This window comes from Pelodiscus sinensis, chromosome 11 (assembly GCF_049634645.1).
Source record: "Pelodiscus sinensis isolate JC-2024 chromosome 11, ASM4963464v1, whole genome shotgun sequence".
Classification (NCBI taxonomy): domain Eukaryota; kingdom Metazoa; phylum Chordata; order Testudines; family Trionychidae; genus Pelodiscus; species Pelodiscus sinensis.
Window position 1 is genome coordinate 15,854,490 of NC_134721.1, and position 25,042 is coordinate 15,879,531.

Here is a 25,042-nt window from a genome sequence, read left to right on the forward strand (position 1 = left end):
TAGTCCGGCACCCTGGAGACCTGACTGGTTCCCAATCAGCGAATTTGCTGAACCATGGGAGGTCAATATTGTCTAGCAGCATCATCAACATTTCCACTGCTTGCTGGGCTCTTAGAAGACATTTAAGGGTAAATTAGAGCTAAATAGCAGAACAGACTACTGAGAACCAGGACTTGTGTCTATAAGCAAACTTTATTGGACCACAGGAAACTTGGCCATATCCATGATGATCAGATATCCAGTTAACTAAGATCATGCCGGACCATGGATACTACTGAGCGCCCGACTAGAGAGGGTCAACCTGTATTTACATATCCTTCCAAGGGTATTACGTATAATGGTCTGAGCAATACAAAATTTAACCATGTAATATTTATGCAGTATTTCTCAACTACTCCTGTGTAACATGTATCTGGTTCCTCTAATGTACTCGTAGCCAAACATATTTATTTACACTTCATCTCATAAATAAATGCTGACAAACTCCCCCACTCCCCTCAAAACAAGCAATTACTAAAAACAGATGAACCAATGAGATTTGCTAGGGACTCCTTTAGCTTACCTTATGGCACATATAGGATCCACCTTTCTTCACTCTGTCAGTCCCTGATGAGGGTCCTTTCTGTGGATGGAAGGACACCAGTTACTTTTCTTCTGAAAAAGAACAGGAGGCAATTACAGGGTACAGGTACAACATGATAAGAGCAGGAAAATGGGGGGAGGAGGAAATGACCATCAGCATTCAAAACAAACTGCAGCTATTTCTGAAATCAAAGAAGCTTGATAGAATCACACTGCAAAAGACTGGAAGCCAAAACAGAGCAATTGTTCTGAGTTCATCACTGCAATAAGCACTTCAAATTATAATTATTGCTCCACCTGTCAAGAGGGCAGTATGTTATTTTGCTTCTTTAAAGCAGCTCATAATATATGGTAATGAGTGAAATGACAAGTGTGATAGAGAAATGATGTTGAAGGAAGATAAGAAAGCTGTTGCTGCAGGATTCTCACATGAGACAAGATCATACCTCTTCACCTGTCATTCACACTTTACTGCATCTTTCCTCATCCACATGTCACATGGAGGCATCTGAGGAGTTCAATGCTTCCTGCAAGGCCCAGTGGGGCCCTTGCATAACTGTATGGGCTTACAATTAAAAGGCATGTGCACACATTTTAGGATGATCAGTCCCATAATGTCTTCTCACACAGACTTAAAATTCAGAATCTCTTCTGAATTTCAACCCCGCAAGGAAGAATTGTTGCCTACCCATTCAAACAGGAGGCTGTAAGTCAGGAAACCTGAGTTCTGCTAATGGCTTCACTACAGACTCAATATGTAAAATCTGGGCATCTTTGTGCTCATTTCCATTAGCTGTCCAACAGTTCCCATACTCTTCGACTTTTGTAAGTGTTAACTAAGTAGTGCATGGGAAACACTTTGAAAACCTGGAAGAAAGGCATTACAAGCTATAAGGTACTGATGAATTTATTTTTCTACACTGATTTACACATAAGCTACTTCAAAGGGGAAAGTTTTCCTACAAGAGACCAAGTAGAACAGGGCTACTCAACATATGGCTCATGACCTGTTTGTTTGCAGCCTACAGTGCGGTTTGGGTTTATGTGGGGCTCAACATGCGGCCGGAGGATGGGAGCTAAAACAAAACATTGTCAATATAATGGCCTTCTGTTGCTATGCATTTTAATAGTTAAATTCCTGGACTGTCATTGCTCATTAAAAGTGCTGTCTTATGCCTGGAAATTGGGTAAATATTGCATTTTATTAATATCAGCAAAACTAACTTAAATGGGGCCTACATGTTGTGTAGTCTTGCCTTAATGTTTGTATTCATGCCTGTCAGTGTGAAAGAAACTGTATGCATATAATATTTGCATATATATGCCACCACACTTAAGTTGCAACCCTGGGTATGTGGTGTGAATATCATTGTGGCCTCTGGGGCTTCCAAAGTTGAGTAGCCCTGAAGTAGAAGTTGCTATTTCTCCTTCACATGAAACTTTACCTCTAGGCAGGAAGAGCTTTACTATCGCAAATTGGAGTGGCAGCAAGACAGCAGGTCTTGCTTATAAAAACAATAAAAATTCACTCAAATAGTATGTCAAGGATTGTGTTGCTGGCATTCTGGGCCTAAAATCAGTATCAAAATGAAACACTCACTTGGCCAGGGTAAATGAGCTCCAACATATGCAGGTCCAGGTACTTGGATTTCTGTACCTGCAGCTAAACAGTCATACATTCTGCTCAAGTATTTCAATCAAGTGTTGCAATACCCACAACAACTCCAAGTAAATGCAGAATTATCTACGTGTCAGCAAAGAGTTTTATTTTGAAGTTGGCATAGAACAGGGTTCTGAACTTCTAAAGAGAAAAACAGCAACACACTTGAAAATGGTATTAGTAAAAAGACCCCAGGAGACTGATATTTGAATCTATGCTGCCTGGTTTTTTAATGGAGTAAGAGGGACAGTAAATTTACTAAAATTCTCCTAATCATTTTTATCTTTACAACTACAAAGAATAAAGGTTGCTTCAGAAAAAACAATATACAAGCATCTTTTCAAATCTTTTCTAACTATTCTACAAGTGATGTCATAGTATGAATAAAAACTGACCCGTTTCTTGGATTTGGCTTTAATGATTGTACCTTATTCGGTACTAGTTCAAACCTTCTCCCCAGACTTGGCTACTCTTAGAGTTGGTCTGTCAGGACACCTCGCACGTATCTTCAATCTTCCCTTACCTTTGAGCCATTCCCACTTCCCTTACTACCAGGCTGAGTTAGGAGCCATCGACCTGCCTCAATCCATCAGCAGCACTCAACCTCTCTAAGCAGGAACACTACCTGCTAATAAGATGGGGTGTTTCAGGAAAAGAGACTTGTCTAAGATGCAGATGTGGATCCAGTGAGTCAAGACAGACCACCTGGTGTCCATTACTTAAATACATGGGTGAGGTGCATCTCACTGTGACAAAATGGGAACACAGTTGTCTTTCCTCCAGTCTTCCCACACTATGGTTTTTGGAAATGGGGGGAAGACGACTACATTCTAGGGATGTTAAGTAATGGTTAATTAGATAATCAAGTAGTTGATGATTAGTTGATGGAGGGAGGATGCTCACTACTGCCGCAAAGTTTCTGCATTTTAAATGTAGTAAGAGCTGCTGGGTTAGCTCGGACTGAACAGTGCCACCTCCAGGACCACTGCGGCTCTGCCGCCCATTCCCCCCTGCATACTGCTGTGGATAACCAGCTTTTAAGCTGGCTCCCCCAAGCACCAGCTCCTGCTGCCGCTCCCCTGTGGATAAATCTCGGTAACATTCCCATATAACCATGTATCATATAACTTTGAATTAAGATCTTGTCCATATAACCATATATCATTCTCATATAACTTTGTAATTCCTTTTATATCCTTTTAGATATATCTTTATGTTAGGTCTTCTTATAGAATCCCTTGTATTAAGTCCATAGAAACTTTGTATCAAGCTCTTTATGTTATAGGTCTTAGGAATAGTTAAGGTAAAGAAAAATCTCTTTTGAGATCTCCCCCCTTTCCTTAATTGTCCTGTTGAAATGAATGAGGTGTGAATGGAGACTGAAAGGTAAGCACCTCCAGAAGCAGCTGCAAGGGTGGAGAGGGGCTGGGAGCCAGCAGGGAACTGGGAGTCACCGTGGACAGGGGCTGCTGCTGGAGCAGCCTCTCCGCAATTCTACCTTTAACAGAGGCAGCGGCAGCAGCAATTGGAGGGGGGGAGGGTGGAGAAGAGAGATGAAAAGCAACACTGCACAGACAGTGGTGGTGGGGAACCAGCTTTTAAGACAGCTCTCCCCAGCTTTGGCTCCTGCTTACCCTACTTGCTGCCTCTGATTGAGGCAGCAAAAAGAGGAGGGGGAATACAAGTAGACGACTCAACTAGTCTTTTATATCCCTACTATGAAGAGCTGAGATGAACTCTGGTAAACTTATTAGCATGCATGTAGGTTCTTTCATTGTTTTTAATAGGTTTTCTCTGCAGTGTTTTTACCTTAAAAATAAAATAGGCTTGTATAGGAAACCGTGGGGTAACATATCTATAGTGATCACTCAGTTATCAGTCTTAGACCAGAAAGCCAATCATGTCTGGTTAGGCAGACTGTCTTTGCTGGGAAATATATTGTGAAAATAGGAAGCTGTACAGCCCGGAAACACTCAGGTCAAGTGGAAATACATGTGAATCTCCACACAAAAGAGATAATACCTGAGGAACTAGATGTCAGAGTAGGGTACCCTTGCTGAACCACTGAGGGAAGATACAGTTGCAGCTGCCCTGAACCATGACAGACTCCATAAAACCTTTGACGCAAATATGTTACTTCTCACAGTAATGATAAGCCATCACAAGCACAATTGATGCGTAAACAGCAAGTTCATCTCATTTCAAGAGAAACCAGCATAGAGCACTGTCAGAGACAGGAACATTTACCTAGAAAAACATGATCTGCATGAAAACAAAAAGCTAGCAGCAGGATTCCCTATTAAAAGCACAAATCTCATAGCAGCAGCCCTCCACCTACCAGCTCAGAATCAACCCAGTTAAAACTAGAAAGAGCATGCTAATCTGGGATTAAAAGAAATGTTTGTCATCTACATGTTTGTTGTATGCCTCAGTAATTACAGAGACAACTCCTGTTACAGATGTGCAGTTACAATTACCACTTTCTTTGGTTTAAATCAGTCTTGTTACAAAAATCCAGTGTCAGACAAAACTGAACCTCAGAGGGCCATTTGTGACAAAGCAAGATGTCCTTTCTGAAAATCTCAGCCTCTGAAATAGGACTGGAGCACAGAAATGCTTCATCAGACCACTTGCACTAACAATGCCTCCCAACGTGATTCTCTCCTTAGAGATCAATTACATTGCAGATCATCATCCTCTTAATGTATCCTTTCAAATCACTGAAGATAACGAAGTTATTTTATAGCAACTGAGAAAGCTCTCTGGGACAGAGAAAATAGGTAGAGTTACACCCACTGTTTCTTGGGCAATTACACTTCTTCCAACTTTGCTTCTCTTCCTCAAACTTGGTTGTTGATATTTCCCCTATATATCTTGCATTGCAGCTCAATGCATCAGGAGGAGCACCACACCGAAATTGGAGAGCATAGGAGCCTGATTTTCCGTCAGCCACATGCAAATGTGCATGCAACTGTATGTGCAAATTGCCTGCAAGTGGCCGACTTGTCTGACAAGTCTGATAGGCTCTCTGGTTAGCTTTCAGTGCAGCTCCCAGGAACTGTGCAAATGCATTTACTGAAACCTGCCTGCGACTGCCAGCTGTGTTTTAAAAACTCAGATCTCCAATGTTCCTGAACAAAGTGAATTTCCTTTCCCTGCCCAGTGCTAAAATACTGTGTACAAAAGCTCTTAAAAAAGCTCATTTGTAACCTACTGAGTTAAAATTAGAATTATACTACTGAATAGAAAACGTGATTATATCACCACACGGTGTGGCTCAGCTTCTTTCTAAAAGGCTCCACATTTCCCTGAAGTCCTTAACAGTGGGTGCAGGTTGCTCTGGAAGACATACAAGATAAACTGAAAAAAACCCGCATTCTTATTCTAGAATAAGGACATTCCCACAGGACATAACTATATTGGAATAATTCTGCCATCAAGTAAGTATCCCCATGTAGACCAGTGGTTTTTATTCAACACTAATACGCTCAGTTTGAAACAAACCCTCGCAAAAGTGGTCTGGTGAACTGAGCCTCAAGCTGGAAGCCAGGAACCAAGAGACCTGATCTCTCAACTCTCCCACTTATGGCCATAGCAAGTCACTTGATCTCTCTGTAGCTCAGACTCTATAAGTGCAAGACACTACAGCCCTTGTCACAAGGCTTTGGGAAGGCTTACCATAAATACTAGGCTATGTAGGCTACAGTAAATAGGACAGCTTGCATTTAGAAATGAACAGAAACAAGTTTGCAGTTCACATCATTTAAGCTACCCTGCATCATCCACCCTCTCTCCTACTCAGCAGCACCCACCCCACAATTCCAAGCCTTCATCCCAGGGTTTACCCTAAGAAAACACTATGAAACACCACAAGATCATAATTTGCACAGGTGCTTTTCTAGAATACCAACTCCTATCTTAGATATCCATCTTATTAGTATATCCCATGTGAAAGGCAAATGCTTATTAGGCTACTGAGACACTCTGCTGGAGACACTGATGTGTCCCTCTCAAACACATCACAGTATCTTCCCTAAGGCATCCTGAAATCAAAGCAATTTTCTTTTTCCTTTACAGGCTGCATTTGACTTTGCAACCAAGTATTTCTAAAGATTTCCTGATGCAACATGTAGCTAAACAGCTTGGACAGGATCTCTTGTAAAATGTAGTATGATAAGGGAAACCTTTCTGCACTAAGTTAGGTAGATACACCTAAAAGGGATTAATTGGGTTTGTAAATCTTAGCATATTACACAAGTTATGCACTGGAAACTATTTACACCAGAAAACAATCAAGAAAGTTGTCAAGCAGTAAGGCTCACATTTAACAGTGTCTTGTGGATCCAGAAACCATGTACTTAATACAGAAGTCCCCTTAATTGGTTTATCAAGAGTGCAGAATAGCACCTTTTGCAAATCTAAGCTTCATTTCTTAGTGTTAACTAACACAAAGCTCACTTATGACAAGTATCATCACTGGCTACAGCATACGTGAGTTCTGTTCTCATTCTCCCTGGCAGAAGCCCTTTAAATCATCCAATTATCCTCTTCCTTCTGCAGCCACCCTTTTTCCCTTATCCCTCTTGCTTGTTTTGTAGACAGATGCAGAAGTACTTACACACTCCTTCATTAGTGAAGTGTTACTGTTTCACAGTTAGCAGCATCTCTGTCTCTTGTGTGCACCCCCTTAGTTCTTATGCCTTGGGCCTTTATCCGTGGGTCTAATTTCACTATTTTCCCACTCTTAGACTGGGCCCTTAGCCATTGTACCCTGGGTATTAATCATTCCTGTCTTGTAACTGCAACTGGGTGCTGGCACCTATACTTCTCCCTGTGGGAGACTGGCCAGCAGTCAATTCATCATCATCAACAACCACGGGCTCAACACCTGTTGGTGTCCGATGCCTCCCTCCCTATTTCCTTCCATCTTTCCCTGTCCAGTGCGGGGCGGCTTAGTTTCTGTAGACTAGCAATGCACCAATCTACTATATCATCTACCTGTTCTCTGTGGGGTCTGCCTATCCTATTCGGACCATCCATTATGCCGAATACCAGGGTCTTAGCTTTTCACTTGTTGTTCATTCTGTAGATATGTCCGAATACCTGTAACTTTCGTTGTATAACTTTCTGCAGTAGGTTCTCTTTTGGCTGCATCTTCCTATATTAGTCCCTTGTTAGTACCCTTCTGCATCCATCCTATTCTCAGGATCTTTCTATAAAACTCCTCTCTAATGCCAATATTCTTCTCTTTGAATCTTTCATTATCACCCATGTCTCATATCCATACAACATGGTGCTAAATATACACATTTTCAAGATGCTCAGCTTTGCTCCTAGGGTAATTGCTTTACTTTTCCAGATCTTATCCATTGCCTTCTAACTCACTCTTGCTTTAGCTATTCTAGTCTCTATTTCCTTCTTACAGTCTATATCGGTGGTCTCCAACCTTTTTACACCCAAGATCGCTTTTTAAATGACAGAAAAAGCCAAGATCTACCCTCCCCCACCCCTTCCTTGAAGCCCTGCCCTCTCTATTCTCCTCTCCATCACTTGCTATCCCCAACACTTATACTGCTGCTTTTTTCCCCAATTCTTCTGTAGGAAGAAGTTTTTCCAACATTTGGCCTGTCTAGACTGGACCAAATGTCAGAAAACCCCCTTCTTTTGGAAGCCCCCTTATTCCTTGTGGAAAGAGGAATATAGGGGTGACCAAAAATCGTGTTTGCTCTTCTACTAAAAGAAGTGGAAGAACAAATGCATTCCTGGATACAGAAGAGTTTTTCTGGGATATCTCCAAAATCTTGAAAAACTCCTGCAGCCTAGCTGTACCCTTGCTGGGTTGAGACAGGATGTGTAAGCTCCGGGGTGGGAACGAGGGATTTGGGGGTGGGAAGGGGTGAGAGGTGCAAGCTCTGGGAGGAAATCTGGATGCAGGAGAAGGTGGATAAGGTAACACTGGCTGGGGGAGGGGGCTCCAGGCCGGGCAGTGCTGGGGCCAGATGTAGGGTTAGGGTACTAAGCAAGACACAGACTTCTGGATGTGAGGGTTCAGGAATTTGGGTTGGGGCATGTGAGGGGCTCAGGGCAGGGGGTTCCAGTGTATGATAGGCTCAGATGTACGGTCTGGGGGAAAGGGGAGTGCAGGAGTGTTATGATGCTGTGGTGAGATTGGGGCTTGTTGGCCTGGCTTCATTTTCAAATAAAATACTATGTCAAACAAAAAGTTTCTGCATTGTCTTTATTTCTGAGAAGGGCAGGGAACCTGTTTTGAGTCAGGGGTCACTGACTCACAGAAAAGTCAGTTGGGGCCACACAAGTGAGATGCAAAAAACCCCCGCCTCCAACCCCACCCCCCAAGCTTCACTACTGTGGCCCCAACTGTGTTGGTGGGAGTAAGGGACATAGTACTGGGGAAGGGTGCTAGTGGGTGCTTCGGCAGGGAACGGGGTGCCAGTGGGGACCGAGTTCTGCGGCTGGGGACGGGAGAAGGAACAGGTTTCTGAGGCTGGGGAGCGGGGAAAGGGTGCCGGGAGGGCAGGTTTCTGCAGCTGGGGACAGGGTGCCGGGGGCAGAAGGGACAGGGTGCCGGGGGAGAGGTTTCTGAGGCTGGGGAGATGGAACAGGGGAGTGGGAGGGAGCAGAGAGTCCCCTGCACCTGCCTCCTCCCAGGATTCTCCCCTCCCCAGAAGGAAGCCGGTGCGTGCCTCCCGTGGCGCAGCCAAACCCCTACGCATGCATGCGTGTCCTGGGGCCAGACCCCCCTCCTGCAGTGCAGCCAAACCCCCGCAGGTGCCTGCCCTGGGGCCAAACACCCCTCCCGTGGTGCAGCCAAACCCCCACATGTATGCGCCTTCCCCAAGGCCAAACCCCCCTCCCATGGCACGGCCAAACCCCCATGCACGCCTGCCCCAGGGCCAAACCCTAGGATGACCTCTGCTCCTACAGCACAGGGAAACCCCTGCGCTTGACTCGCCCCTCCTGCGGCACAGGGAAGCCACCGCACTCCTCCTCCGGGGCCAATGCCCCATCTCGCAACGTGCCCAGCCCACCACAGAGCGGTGGGAGAGCAACGAGCGCACTTCCGGAACCCCTGGAAGTGGCACGAAGCTGCAGGCAGGACTTCCGTCCACCCCCCCTGGGAAGCTGGCACTACGCTGGAGGGTGGTAGAGGGGCTTCTTGGGGGTGGGGGGGAAATGGGGGGCCCAAATGCATCATGATCGACTGGTCGATTGCGATTGACCGGTTGGTGACCACAGGTGTAGATCATATGTCATGGTGCTCCCCAAATACGTTTATTTCTCTAACTTCTCTAGTTCCATCCCATCTACACTGATCTTCCTTCCTATTTCCTTATCTCCAATTTCTATTGTCTTCGTTTTATCAGTATTCATAATCAGTCCATACCGCTTTCCTTCCTCATTTAGCACCTACACCGTTCTCACTAGCTTCTCTTAGTCTTCCTTGATGGTAACTATATCACTCGCAAACCTTAAGTTGTTGTTACGATAGTTTAACAAAATAATTCATTTGGGTAACATACTACTTGCAGAAGGTATATTAGGGGCTGGTTTCAGATCGCAAATTGAGCATAAGAACATAAGAACAGCCATACTGGGTCAGACCAAAGGTCCTTCTCGCCCAGTATCCTGTCTACCAACAGTGGCCAGCACCAGGTGCCCCAGAGAGGGTGAACCGAAGACAATGATCAAGCAATTTGTCTCCTGCCATCTCTCTCCAGCCTCTGACAAATAGAGGCCAAGGACACCATTTTATCCCCTGGCTAATAGCCTTTTATGGACCTAACCTCCATGAAATTATCTAGCTTCTCTTTAAACTATTATAGTCCTAGCCTTCACAGCCTCCTCTGGCAAGGAGTTCCACAGGTTGACTACACGCTGTGTGAAGAAGAACTTTCTTTTATTCGTTTTAAACCTGCTACCCATTAATTTCATTTGGTGACCTCTAGTTCTTCTATTTAGAGAACTAATAAATAACTTTTCTTTATCGGCCCTCTCCACACCACTCATGATTTTATAGACCTCTATCATATCCCCCCTCAGTCTCCTTTTTTCTAAACTGAAAAGTCCCAGTCGCTTTAACCTCTCTTCATATGGGACCCGTTCCAAACCCCTAATCATTTTAGTTGCCCTTTTCTGAACCCTTTCCAAGGCCAAATATCTTTTTTGAGGTGAGGAGACCATATCTGTACACAGTATTCAAGATGTGGGCGTACCATAGTTTTATACAGGGGCAGTAAGATATTCTGTGTCTTATTTTCTATCCCTTTCCTAATAATTCCTAGCATCCTATTTGCCTTTTTGACCACCGCTGCACACTGCGTGGAAGTTTTCAGAGACCTGTCCACGATAACTCCAAGATCCCTTTCCTGATTTGTTGTAGCCAAATTAGCCCCCATCATACTGTACGTATAGTTAGGGTTATTTTTCCCCGATGTGCATTACTTTACACTTATCCACATTAAATTTCATTTGCCATTTTGCTGCCCAATCACTGAGTTTGGTGAGATCATCTTGGAGTCCCTCACAGTCTGCTTCTGTCTTGACTATCCTAAACAGTTTGGTATCATCTACAAACTTTACTATCTCACTGCTTACCCCGTTCTCCAGATCATTTATGAATAAGTTGAAAAGGATTGGTCCCAGGACTGACCCTTGGGGGACACCACTAATTACCCCTCTCCAATCTGAAAATTTACTATTTATTCCTACCCTTTGTTTCCTGTCTTTTAACCAGTTCTCAATCCAAGAAAGGACCTTTCCTCTTATCCCATGGCCATGTAATTTACACAAGAGGCTTTGGTGAGGGACCTTGTCAAAGGCTTTCTGAAAATCCAAGTATACTATATCTACTGGATCCCCCTTATCCGCATGCTTGTTATCCCCTTCAAAGAACTCTAATAGATTAGTAAGACAGGATTTCCCTTTACAGAAACCATGTTGACTTTTGTCCAACAAATTATGTTCTTCTACATGCTTCACAATTTTATTCTTTACTATTGTTTCGACTAATTTGCCCGGTACTGAAGTTAGACTTACCGGTCTGTAATTGCCAGGATCGCCTCTAGAGCCCTTTTTAAATATTGTTGTCACGTTGGCTACCTTCCAGTCATTAGGTACGGAAGCCCATTTAAAGGATAGGTTACAAACCACAGATAATAGCTCAGCAATTTCCTATTTGAGTTTTTAGAACCCTTGGATGAATGCCATCCGGTCCCGGAGATTTGTTAACATTAAGTTTTTCTATTTGTTCCAAAACCTCCTCTAATGACATTTCAATCTGGGACAGTTCCTCAGATTCACCACCCACAACGGACGGTGCAGATTCAGGAATCTCCTCAACATCCTCAGCCGTGAAGACTGAAGCAAAGAAATCATTTAGTTTCTCTGCAATGGCTTTATCGTCCTTGATTGCTCCTTTTATAGCTTGATCATCTAGGGGACCCACAGGTTTTTTAGCAGGCTTCCTGCTTCTAATGTACTTAAAAACATTTTGTTGTTTCTTTTTGAGTTTTTGGCTAGCTGTTCCTTAAAATCTTTTTTTGCTTTTCTTATTACATTTTTACACTTGATTTGACAATGTTTATGTTCCTTTCTATTTATCTCACTAGGATTGGACTTCCACTTCTTAAAAGATGCCTTTTTGTCCCCTCACTGCTTCTTTTACATGGTGGTTAAGCCACGGTGACACTGTTTTAGGGCTCTTGCTATGTTTTTTAATTTGGGGTATACATTTAAGTTGGGCCTCTATTATGGTGTGTTTAAAAAGTTTCCATGCAGCTTTCAGGGATTTGGATCTAGTCACTGTGCCTTTTAATTTCTGTTTAACTGACCTCCTAATTATTGTGTAATTCCCCTTTTTGAAATTAAATGCCAGGGTGCTGGACTGCTGAGGTGTTCTTCCCACCACAGGAATGTTGAATGTTATTATATTATGGTCACTATTCCCAAGCGGTCCTGTAACGGTTATTTCCTGGACCTGATCCTGCACTCCACTCAGGACTAAATCGAGAATTGCCTCTCCCCTTGTGGGTTCCTGTACCAGCTGCTCCAAGACGCAGTCATTTAAGCCATTGAGAAATTTTATCTCCGCTTCTCTTCCTGAGGTGACATGTATCCAGTCAATATGGGGGTAATTAAAATCCCCCATTATTATAGAGTTCTCAATTTTGGTAGCCTCTCTAATCTCCCTCAGCATTTCAATGTCAGTATCACTGTCCTGGTCAGGTGGTCGGTAATATATCCCTACTGCTAATTTCTTATTATTGGAGCATGGAATTACTATCCATAGCGATTCTATGGAACATGTTGATTCATTTAATATTTTATTTCATTTGATTCTACATTATAAATTGCTCTTGCTTGTTCAGTTTGTTTATGTGATGAAAAAAAGACTCCAGATAACTGAAATGTTTTTTCAAACCTTGAGTGTAACCTTCCACACAACACTAGGCATCCCCACTGCCACGCCATGCTGTGCTAGATTACTATTAGAAAAAAAACCTGCCCCCCCCAGTAAAAAGTTTGGCCAGGCTGCTCTTGCTATAGTGGGCTGCAGTACTCCTTGGGAGAAACCAGCTGCACCCTTCCTGCATACCGCTGCCTTTAGAAAAAGGGAAGGTGTGAAAAGGGGAAAATAGCCTCACTCTCCCACCCATCACCTTGGCGTGAGAACTGCAGGGCTTACTTGGTTGCATGAAACCTGCACAGTTTCAGCCCAGCCCCTGGGACACAGACCCCCACTTGATGACCGTTGGGCCATATATGGTAATATGCAAGCACGGGAAAGCGATGTGAAAATTTGGGGATAAATACCGATCACACAGTTCGCTCAAGGAGGTCTTTGCAACACATGTACCACCGTGCGTGTCCCTTCCTGTATACTTCAATGCGCTGCCGCCCTGATCAACCACCCAGCCACCTCCCCCGACTCTCGGGCATAACCAAGGCCTTCGCAACCGAACCGATATCTTTGAAATGTTCCGTGTGCTGTGTAAGTTGGTATGTATGATTTGATTTTTTTCTTGTATAGCTGAGTGTTGTAGTTGTTTTGGGTAGTACATAGAGTTTGTAGTTATCACTGTTATTTAATTAGTGTAGCTGGATATTTTTAGAATAGAGACTATTCCCCCTTGCCATTCCCATCCTTATCTCTGACATGTTTAACTAGAAATCATAGAATAAATATAATAAATACTGTAAATTCATTATTAACACGGTCTATTAAAAATCTTAGACTACATACTATAAATTCATCACTGTTATAAATAAATATTTTTTATTTGCTAAGACGGTCCACCTGGTTCAGTCCTTCCCTCCTTGGGTATGCATCATCGGACCTGTTATTCTTGCAACAATTACATCTAATATAGAATTGTAGGTCATCCAGTAACTCTGCATTCTATACATAAGACACAGAAATTGCTACAATTAAAGCACTCTCTATGAAAGAATCATGGTTTACTGATCAAACATACGCTCTACTGCTCTTTACAAGCTGCTTATTTACACTTCACAAAACAAATCTGACACTGCTTAGTCCTGCATTCACACACGCTAGCAGTGACTGTGAGCTGTGCAGGAGCAAAGACCAACCTTCTTATGAATTTAGTTGGACTTGCACTAGTTTCTCACCCATGATCTTGGCACATTGTAGCTACAGTAGTAGGAAACACAGGATAACACAGGAAACAGGTAAAATCCCTTTGGAAAATTAAGGGACGAATTTCCTCTGATGTTACTGCTGTTTCTCCCTCTCACCCCCACCATGTCGCCAATGCTGCAGTTAGGAGTGGGAAGTCAAAGTATCATTTCCCCCCCCCCCCATTAGATGGTATATGCACTTCCCTCAGCAGTTTCATCACAGAAACAAATTTCACTTGCAATTGCATGACTAAGCCATGCTGCTGAATGGATTATTTCCCCTATCATTATAGGAGTCCTGAAACTCAAGCTAAATTTCTGAACAGAACATCTAGTTAACTAATTGATAGCCTAAAACCTGCTCCATCAGACAGATCTCTTATGCAAGACAGCTCCCAGCATGCATTATTACATATCCTTGGTCAAGTTCAACAGTCAAAGGAATGGCACAATGCCAGCAAAATTTGCTCCATCTCAATTTGTCTGCCAAAAAGAGCTTTTTAATGAATATAAAAAATTTACAATAAGCAGTAGCATCACAGGATAATTGAGAGCCTGCATTACACTAAGCAAAACGCATAATATGCCACTTGAAGTATATGCAATACAGATGTACGAAAGCTTGACAAAAGCTTGACAATGATTTAGTGTCCCTCTCAATTCATTGCTGATAGAGCTACATCACTGTCATGATCATGAGGGTTAGCCAGCAGCCAGGGGACTAAGGCGTTAACTACACATAAGCCAGGTGGAGTGGCCAATAGGAATGTAGATAGGAATTTCAAACTGAGACAAAGAATTTTTGATTTTTTTCCCCTCCTTTGTCCTGGGCAGTTTCCTTCAGCTACTGAAGGAGACAGAGATGTCTCTCTCTCTCTCTCCAAGAAACGATTCTTCACTTTCTGTAAGTAGGGTAAAGTTTAGATAAATCCATTAGGTTTTATTGTTTGGGAAATGGGATCTGATGTCTGTGTACTTTTAAAAAATGTTTTGGCTTCCCGTTGTAACTAAGTTCTAGGCCCATGGTGGAGTTTCTCCATGTGTACATTATTTTGTTACCTTTCCATCTAGTCATTATGCTCGCAACACGAATATTGTGATAATAAAAGTTCTCTCTTTCCTTTTTATTAACTTGGTATTGGTTAATGGTTGTGTCCTGGTTTGTACTTTAGGGGTGAGATTTCCCAAGTGATCTCTCCCCTGATTTTCTTATCAATACTTGGGTAGTGGCAGCAGAGTTTTTTATCCCCAAAATCTAGGTTAAGATATTGGGGGTAAGTTTTATACCCAAGCCTGGTAGATAAGGTTTTGGGATACTTAGCTGGCCCCCACGTCTGCATTTATCGTGCCAGAGTGGGGAGGGAGCCATTACAATCACGTATCAAAGGAGATCTCCTAAATCAGCTATTTTATGTTGTCCTGTTACTATTCCTGCCTGTTTCGGATCCCTCATGTACACATGAAAGGTTTAGTGGTGGGTTGTTGCAAGAGAAGGGAGGCTACTGCCTTGAACACTTGCTATCCGGACTGATAACTAAAAAGAAACTGTATCTGAAGAGAAAGCTCTGTCCCAAGTCCTGTTCAGCATGTTCTATCTAGGAAAGTAGTCACATTTATAACATGCTTCATCTTCTAGACTTACAATTACTGAATTTGTAACAGAATGACAAAATTCATTTGTCTGTTGCTTTTAAACTGCTACCAAAGCCTTTCAGATGTGATACACTGTACTGATGCTGTGAAGTGGAGAGTTAAATTCATACCTTTTTATTTGTTGAAGCCAATATGTAAAGGGATATTTACAAACAATAAATCTGTTGGGAATTGGGAGTTCAAAATAAAAGTGGCTTGCTCCTCATGTCTCACAAAAAGAGCATGTGGCCCATCTGGGTTATACCTGCCCCTGTGGAGACATTTTGTTTATAGGGTTGCCAGGTGTCCGGTATTTACCCAGACAGTCTGGTATTTTCACCTCCTGTCCGATAAAAAAAATCCAGAGAATACTGGACACCTGAGATGTCCGGTACTTTTTGATTTTTTCCCCGGCCAGGAGGTGAAAATGCCAGGCACTTGACAACCCTACAAACACTCAGCGCCAGCTCCCCTCCCCCGGCTCCCAACACCCCCAGCCCCCTGACCCCAGCCTTACTGGGTTCCGCAAGACTGCTGGCACTGCTTCCCCTGAGTCTTAGTGCTCAACCGCTCCCCTGTTCCTATCCCTGCACTCACTCTTGAAGGGGACATGCTGTTTTAATGCTGTTTTATTTTAAATTTTTTTTTTTTTTTTGCACTAAGTCTTGGAGTCCTTTTTTTTTTGCTCAACAACTTGTTCTTTCCCCTCCCCCCCCCTTTTTCCCCTTCAACAGAATTTTTTCCCCCGCTTTTTTTTTTTCGGGGGGGGAGGGGGAGGTTCAGTATTTTTCTTTGAACCATCTGACAACCCTATTTGTTTACTGTTGCCCACAGCCAGGGCACGTGCTTGCTGATTGCACACAACATCGGCTGTAAAGAGCCACATGCTTGCTTTGCATCCAGGGAAAGTAATGCTACCGTTCAATCAGCACAACCTGCAAAATGTACATATGCAAGTCTTAGCAAAAGCATCCTAATTCCACGAGGCCACCTTGGTTATGACAATCTTGCAGCCCACTGAGATGAAGTGTGATGGCGGAGGCTACTCAGGAAGCTTACTTTAGCCTAGGAAACCCATTGCTGATTTAGTAAAAGACAGTTTTCTTCACTCCTATGTAAGTAACTACGTTTATGAGCAGAAGGGACCCTGGCACAAGAAAACTTCAATTTTATTAGCTTTGGTTGTTTAATTGCCATATATATAAGAACGAGTGAGAGTCCAAATTCTTAATTCTCCTTGTTAGTCCAATTCTGAACTGTTTTGAAAAAAATCACAACCCCAATATAGGTAGTATAAAATTGTTCAACGTAGTCAAAATGATACCAGAAGAATCCACCCAAATTCAACTTGATATTATTGATCACGGAAGGGATTTTTATAGGTGTTCTGTCCTGGGGCTAGTATTAATCTGCTTGACGTTTTACAGTACTGCATAAACCATGCATATCTGGGAGGGCGGGGGGGGGGGAGGGTCAGACTTGCTAAACCACTGGGCAAGGGAGGGCAAACAGCTCCATCATCCTGGAAGAGGAGGATTCTCAGGCAGAAGGGGCAGGGACAGCCAGCCCTCAGCACCACGAGTGCAGCACTCTTCTCACCCCTTCTCTGTATGTTCATCCACCAACTGTGATTCTCTCTCCCCCAAAAACCTTTATGCCTCAGACACTTTTGACTGCTAGAGCCTTTCGCGTTATCTGAGTGTCTCAACAATGACATCCAATGATTAACTGGTTATATTAACTCCAGGGCTGTGTTACTTGGCACTGGAATCAAGACTCTGTAGTCACGAAATACCACTGGCATGAAGAAGAGAAAGGGCCCAACTCTTTCATTTTTAATGAGTGCCCACCTATCTTTGGGGCCTCTGAAAATCTCCCCCAATAGTGTACAACTCATCAGGTTGACAATGAGCCAGAGTGACAAGACAGTTTCTAAGAGCTACCTAAGAGTCATGGCACTTTGATGTGTATTTCAAGACTGACAAGTGTACGGAGTTTCTTAGGAGCCTTTGTTTGACTGCCGTTTTCAGTAGGCATCTCCAAGTGACCCGGCAAACATTTTTTTCTTAAGCATCTAGATTCCAAAGTAAGAACCCTGTGGGATGATTTCAAGGGAGGCAACACACTATCTTGTTAGTTTATAGTAAACATCTAAATAGAAGAGAGAGCCTTTGGGAATACCTGTGTCATTGTCAGGGCTTCTTTGAGTTGTGCGGAAATATTTCCTCCATTCTTTTTCCACCACTGTAAGCACCATTCTTCACTTTTAGATCCAACCTTTCCACCATCCCACATATGTCTTCCTTTACTGTGAACTACTTACACCACAAAAGTTCAGTTATGACTCTGAAGTTATCAGAAAAATTTTGGCATAAAATACATCTTGCATTGTTGAACAGTTTCTGCTGTTACTGTCTTTCAGGTTGACTTTGGCTTTTGATTAGCATATTGAGCCTCTCTCCTTTTTTAATGGGCCCCCAGCAGCATTTTGTCTGCAAACAAAACATTATTGGTTCCTTCCAGTTCAGTCAAAGTCACATGAGTAACTGTTATCAGACAGCTTCAAGGGCTATTAGCTCAAGTCACCGTATTTGACTGGTAACAGTACAAAAACCTAGGAAAAACAGAACTGCTGCTGGAGTATCTTCATCATTCATCGCACCTTACTTGTGTGAAAGAACACAACAATCACAGTCTTGGCTTTTTGCATGATTTGTGGATACAAATAACCTTGTGTCTAGGCTATTCCCCACTCTGGCACTCCGAGTGAAGCAAGTGGGGGCCCCACAAGAGACCTTAAATACCTTGCCCTCTATAGGCTTCTGCTTGCAAAAACTCCCCCAGATCACAGGTTCCCTGGCCTTGGGAGGTAGCTGTCACCACCAAGTTAAGGGGAAAAAAAAACCAAAAAAAAAAAAACCACAGCCCCCCAACAACCCTTTCTTCTTAGGCTTAAGGAGGAAGCACTTGGACATCTTCCAGAAAAGTATTCCCAAGCTCCTTTACTACAAGAAAACTTGGGGGAAAAAAAAGGGGGGGGGGAGACCCAGGAAGCTGCCTGAGGGAAGTGCTACCTGGCCAGAGCCTGCCCCCCCCAACCTCGCTCCCCAAGCCAGAACCCCATTCTGTACCAAAACTCCCTCCCAGAGCCCCTTCCTATACTCCAAACTCATCATCCCAAACCTGAAGCCATCTCCTGCCCCCCAAACATCTCATTCTTATTCTCACAAGAGAGCTCACACTTGAATGGGATTCCTCACCCTTTCCTACACCCCAAATGCCTGACCCAGATCTAAATCAAGCAAGAAAAACTGAAGGTTTAAAAATTACTCAGTAGAAGTTAAACAAGCTTAACACAAGGAAGAAGATTAGGCCACCTTTTAGCCCATGATAACTCAAAATAGGAAAGCATAATTGTTATTTTATAAGGGTGTTTTGGCACATGCAACCAAATAAGCTGCTTCCTGGATACTAGGAAAGCAAGAATGAGCCCTACACTCTGGAATGAGTCTGACTTCTCTTGGTTGGCTCTGCAATTTACCAAGCAGCAGAAATGGAGTTGCTCCTGTTACCAACCATTACTGTGTGATGAGAAAAGGCTGTGACTATGTCAAGTGGCAATTAAAGGAGAAGATCATAACCTTTATATATTGCAGGTCTGAATATTGCCTGAAGGTGATTATGGTGATAATGCTTGCGTCTCGCTCAGGACTGACATAGCCACTGCCCAGAGAAGACTGATTTCAGCTCTCTCTTTTCAGAGATAGTAGTATATGTACAGACCAAGCACTGTAAGGGGGAGAGTACCGAGTTAAACCTAGGAAGGGAACTACTTCTTGATCAGAGAAGAAATCAAGGGGTCATGCAGGAACCGGAGTCTAATGAGAGACTGGTAAAGGAATCCATAGCACAAAACAGTCAGAGAAGGCCCCCCCAAAAAGTAGCAGTCAATACTGTGTTTTCATTATAGGACAAATTCCAAAGAAAAGGAATAACCCATCAGTTCCAAATTAGTATCCTGATGATGTGCTACTTCTTCCAAAATGTCATTTAATATTTGCTTCAACACACCTTACTATCATTCAATGAGATGGTGTTTTAATATCTCACTCTACACAAGTAAGTTGTAACCTATGATTTGCAACTGCTGGTGTAATGAGTTGTGCCATTTTCTTGGATCTCGCATTTTTCTATGCACTGCTGTTACATCTTACACTCTCTTGGGATACACAAGAACTTTTAATAATTGCTTTTAATAAATCTGTAGCACCAATAAGTCTTTGTGTTACAAGTCTGACATGAAAACATTCAATTCCCAGATCTTGGATGGACCTATCAAATTGATGTCACGTATTAAAAATTCTACAATGTCATTGTAAGGCAGTAACAACTTATAGAGGCGATAAGAGACTGACTCACCAGATCCAGGCCAATCCTACAAATGGCATGGTGGTGGGAGCTCTGTCTTTAATTAGCGATAAAGCAAAGTAGCAAAAAAGGCATGTCACCGCACATTTGATACTAAAAACATACTCACTGGGTTGTGAGTTTCATCTGCAGAATGATGAACAGCCCACCAGTCAGATGTCCACTCCCAGGCATTTCCCACTATGTTGTATAAGCCATAGCCATTTGGAGGAAATGCTGTAACCTGGAGCGCAAACAATGTTGAAAAATCATTTATTACCATCTTGAGGCATGAAATAGCATTTAACTCCTGATGACCAACCAGTTAAAATCCACTGGGTAGATGTTCCTTCTCTCAAATCTTTGAATCAGAAAGAAGTTGCCCATACAGAAATTGAGAGGCTCAGGAAAAAGCAAACTATTTTAATCAGGGTCTATACTCAGAGTTCGGAATTGTATCCACAAAAGGGCTGAACTATGGAAACCTTGATTTTTCTTTTTAAAATGACAATACAAATCCATCATTGTTATGGACAGCGCCAGTATATTCTCAAGGTTCTCTCTCCCACACTTACAGGTATTATTGTTAAATCATAAATTATCTTCTTGCTCACCCTGCTATTGTTGAAGCCAGTGATTTAATTTTAAGAAATACTAAGTAGCACCTGTGAGCAAATGCTGGGATATTTTCCAATCTGCATGCAGACACATAGTCACACGTTGCATTAACGGGAATTAGACTCCAATGGGTCACTGTAAGCACCAGAAGATATGCCCATTTGTGAAAGCTGTATTTCCCCTCAAGAGACTAAAGAGTGCTTCAATTTCTGCCGGTTCTGACTTCCCTTCTAGTCACCACTTCTCTTTAAAATACTAGCATTCACAGCAGTCTACATATTTAAAATACCTCAACATGCATTTCTTTTGCAAGCATTAACAAATGTTGTGGCTTCCTCTCTAAGACACTCCTAACCTTTATAAATGGAAGTAAAAGTTCACATCTTCATCAATACCAAATGAAAAAACCCACACTATTTGAGGGGTCAGGAAACCAAGTATTTACCCAGCATGACAGCCAAACACCACTCTAGGTCAAAAACCATTTTAAGCCTTAAGTATTGTTTTTAAATCAAAAGCAGAAATAAAGCTTAATTTAGTGAAGCTAAAACACTCAACCAGTTATTTTTAGCCTCCATTTCACACTTTGTAGGAATAAATACAGTGCCTTTCTCCATTTTAAGAGCAGTGAAAGTGCTGCATGATGGAAACCTTCAAAAGAGCCTTTTTCACTGTAACACCAATAGCTGGATTTAAACATTTTGTAGCTTAAAAGGCTGAAGGTGCAAGAAGTGTTGCTAATGTAATCTGACGTGCTTACAGGTGCTGTTCCTTTGTAGCCATCCTCTCCTGTATTGCTTATTGGGAACTCTCCCTGCCAAGTATTGGCATAGTGCTGACCTTTTGGTTGAAACTTATTGCCCCATGGGAAAAGTCTGTTGAAAGAAACACAGGAGACAAGCTGTCAGAAGCATGGCTAGCCTTTAGAATTAGAGACATCAGAAGGGACGAAAGAGAAAGGGAGTGGACTGCTGCTAGTCTCAAAGAGCTATTTTGAATAGATCAAATCAATGAAAAGCTGACGATCTAGTTCATGCTCACAAAAATACTTGGAGGAATGCAAGCGCTTGGTCAGTGTTGTGGACTTATATGGTTGTCTAACCAGGCAGCATTACGGTTAAAAAAAACACCACAAACTATTTTAAGTAGATTTGATCCTAAAAAATTAAACCCAACTCCCATCTTTGTCAGATGTTTGTAATTTTTTGTAGCAGCAATAAAAAGTAAATATTCTTTATGCAGTTTACATCTGAGGAGCGGGACATATAGAATATACACAATCCACATTCCAACTCCAGCTGTATAAACCCACGTTTAATAAGTCTTAAAAACAATGGAAGTTTCTTGTAGTGTAAATGAAGCTCTGACGCATAACCTGCTGTTCTTTCAGATAATGTTTTATGGTATATACAATGATTGACAGATGAACCAAGTAGTGTCTGTGCAAAGAAAGGAATTATGACTCCTCCTGCCCAGTCCTTTAGTTTCTCAAACGAGTTGTCTCTGACTGAACAATTTTGGAGTGGCAGCAAAACCCTTTTATGCCACAACTCATGTAGCCTGCAACAGTATTAGTCTCAATTTTAGCCTCGTTTCACTTGGTTTCTTAATTATTCCAACTTTATATGGGACTAAAGCATTTTCTGGGATACACATTACACAAACGATTCTGTACAAAATAAAGTAGGGTTACAATTACTGCAAAAGCATGTGCCAGTCCAAGAAAAACATTAGGGAAAATAAAACACTGCTTCTCTCTGGATGGTGAGATATCAGTATCGGCTGCATTCACGAGGAAAGAGTCTTGGTAAGTACCTATTGTCAAGGCCTCCTCGGCAGCTGTACTCCCATTCAGCTTCTGTGGGTAATCGCTTTCCCGCCCACGTGCAATACGCTACAGCATCATTCCAGGAGACATGAAGAACTGGGTGATCCATTCTGATGAACAAACAAAACAAAAAATACAGAACGAGGACATCAGCAGGGTCAACCAGCCTCACAGCTATTACCCAGCAACAGGGAAAGCAATTTATGAAACTCATCAGACCATGTCATGATTTAATATAATGGGCCATCAACAGTATATGGAACTTTTATATCCCTCACACTAGACTATAGTTATGTCTGAACTAGGAGCAGAGGTTAATTTTACAGCAAAGAAATTATTGAAGTAAATACCAGAGCAAGGAATTAATCAAGAGCAACACATGCAAATGGAGAACAGCAAGTAACAGAAAAAGGAACTGAGAGCGGAAGACATTTTACATAACAGCATGATGCACCACAAATATGCACTATGCCCCCAGATCCAGCTCACTCTTATTTCACCGTCATGCCCATTTCCATCCTTATATTGAGCATGCATGAGGAGTGAGCTATACAGTTAGTGACCACTAACAGCTCCTTGACTTGGGTGAGAAAATAGCTTCTGAGCACCTCATAGGACGAGGCCAAAACTTCTTTGAGACTGCAGTACTAGCCCTATTTCTGCTCTTATTTTAAGGATATGCTGTAACTTATGGTGAAACTAAAAAAGTCAGAAATGTGGCAGTTTACGTTTGTAGAGTTAGATTTTTAAATTGTTGATGCTATTTATTTTAATTCTGTTTTTTTTTTCCCTCCCCTCCTCAAATCTGTTAAAGAAATTTGCTTTCTTAGGGGCATAGGGAGAGAAGAGAACAGCAGGAGAGAATACCGGACAACCCTCACTTAGCCTCAAGCTTCTTCAAACCTTACCATTCTGCAGCTGTAGTAATTTGCAGTAAAACAAACAAGCCAGCCCTGTCTGTTGCCTAATAACTTCCATGTTTATCTCAGCCTCTCCTACCTAAATGGGACTATTCCAGCCCTCTTTGGTGGAAGGTCTCATTTATCCTGGTCACAGCACCCCTCCCTGTCCTTGCCCTCATCCCCCCCCCCACCCTCTTCTGCCACAAGCCTCTGGCAAAGTGAGTCACCACCCTGCTAGTAGGGGTTCTGGCACAGGAGCTGCAGGCAGAAAGCTTCTGACTCACTGTATTAAACAATGGCCTTCCTTTCACTTTCCCCACTCATCTCCCAATCTCCACTAAACTTCATTATTTGCTACTCTCCTGACCTTTTAGATTATTTCTTTGTGATGAGAAGTTTGAAGAAAGGGTTAGATAAAGATCAATGCACTAGGCCAGTCTCACAAACTCCTAGAAAATATAAGGCTCATACGAGCACATTTCCAAAGCTGTTAACTGCGATGACCTAAATCTCTTTTCCTTATTTTTTTTCCTTGTCTCTTGGTACCATTTCCTCTATTTTTGCTTCAGATAATTTCTCTTTCTTCCCCCTTGGAGACTAGATGATGTGCACCAACCATCAAATGATGTTAAAGAGATGAAGCCCCATCCCTATGGTATTCAATACGTCAGCTTCTATCAGACATAAGCTGAAAAAAAGTCTGTCTCCCTCTCCCTCCCTCCACCCCAATAACCTTAAATAGATCAGTGAGATAGTGAAACTTTGACCAGTCTTTTTTAGTAAAGTTACAGATCATCATCTATTTCACCATCATTTCTTTACCAATAGAAAACGTCAAACACAAGTTCCTTAACAATGACAAGATTTACCTCTACATAAGGGTATCATTCTGCAAAGATCACCATGAAAGAATATACACTCATTCCCCTGACCCCAACAGACCCATGGGTAGCACAGAAGGGCTTCAACTCCTAAAGTCAGTGAGACTTAAAATGACTTAAGTGAGAATTAGGATCCTAAATTGCTTTGGTAGTTTTCAAAATGTTATTCCTTCCCCTGATAGCCTCAGCCATTCTCTATAAAATGGATGGCCTCCAAATTCTTGAACCAGGGAGCAGACTCAGAGAATGCCTTACATGCAACTCTCTTATAATGAAAGGGGAGGAGGAGGGTTGCAAAGAGAAATTAAGCCAGAGCATCCTCTGCTGATCTCAGTCATAGCATTCTCTCCGATAGGTAGGTCCCAGACCATCAAAACAGACCATGACACCTAATGTCCAAACAGGCTTCAAATCAATATCAAGTGCCCAGTGGATGTATTTTAATCAGACTGTAACAGAGGTTATTGGTTCTTTCAAGTGGTAATGCTTTCACTGGAGCAAATGCATAAGACAACGCAATTACAATAGTACAAGTTGAACCTCTCTAGTCAGGCACTCTTTGGTCTGGCCCCATCCATAGTCTGGCCTGATTTTAGTTAGCTGGATGTCCACTTATGGGCGTAACCAAATTTCTCACAGTCCCATAAACTTTGTTTACAGCCACTAGTCCTGGTTCTCAGTAAGGATATCAAGATCAACTAATCGAACAGTCGATGGAATTTCCATCGATTACTCAATCAGTCAATAAGGGGTAGGATGGGGCACTGGCTATCCCCCCTGCACCTCTACCTTTTAAATGTAGTAAGAGCTGCTCGTGGCTCTTACTCCATTTAAAAGGCAGAAGAGCAGCAGAGACTCAAGCAGTCCCCAC

At 42.5% G+C, this 25,042-nt stretch overlaps 1 protein-coding gene across 2 annotated transcripts in view; it reads right to left on the reverse strand.

Moving 5' to 3' along the window:
* Positions 1 to 25,042, reverse strand: part of SUMF1 (sulfatase modifying factor 1) — an 81,701-nt gene that overhangs the window by 14,926 nt on the left and 41,733 nt on the right. For both annotated transcript variants that reach the window (XM_075938702.1, XM_006132799.2), the window contains 4 exons: positions 22,376 to 22,498; positions 21,321 to 21,435; positions 20,073 to 20,186; positions 563 to 622 (listed from right to left, as the gene is read on the reverse strand). In XM_075938702.1, coding sequence (XP_075794817.1) covers positions 563 to 622; positions 20,073 to 20,186; positions 21,321 to 21,435; positions 22,376 to 22,498 — 412 coding nt within the window. The remainder of the gene's footprint in view (positions 1 to 562; positions 623 to 20,072; positions 20,187 to 21,320; positions 21,436 to 22,375; positions 22,499 to 25,042) is intronic.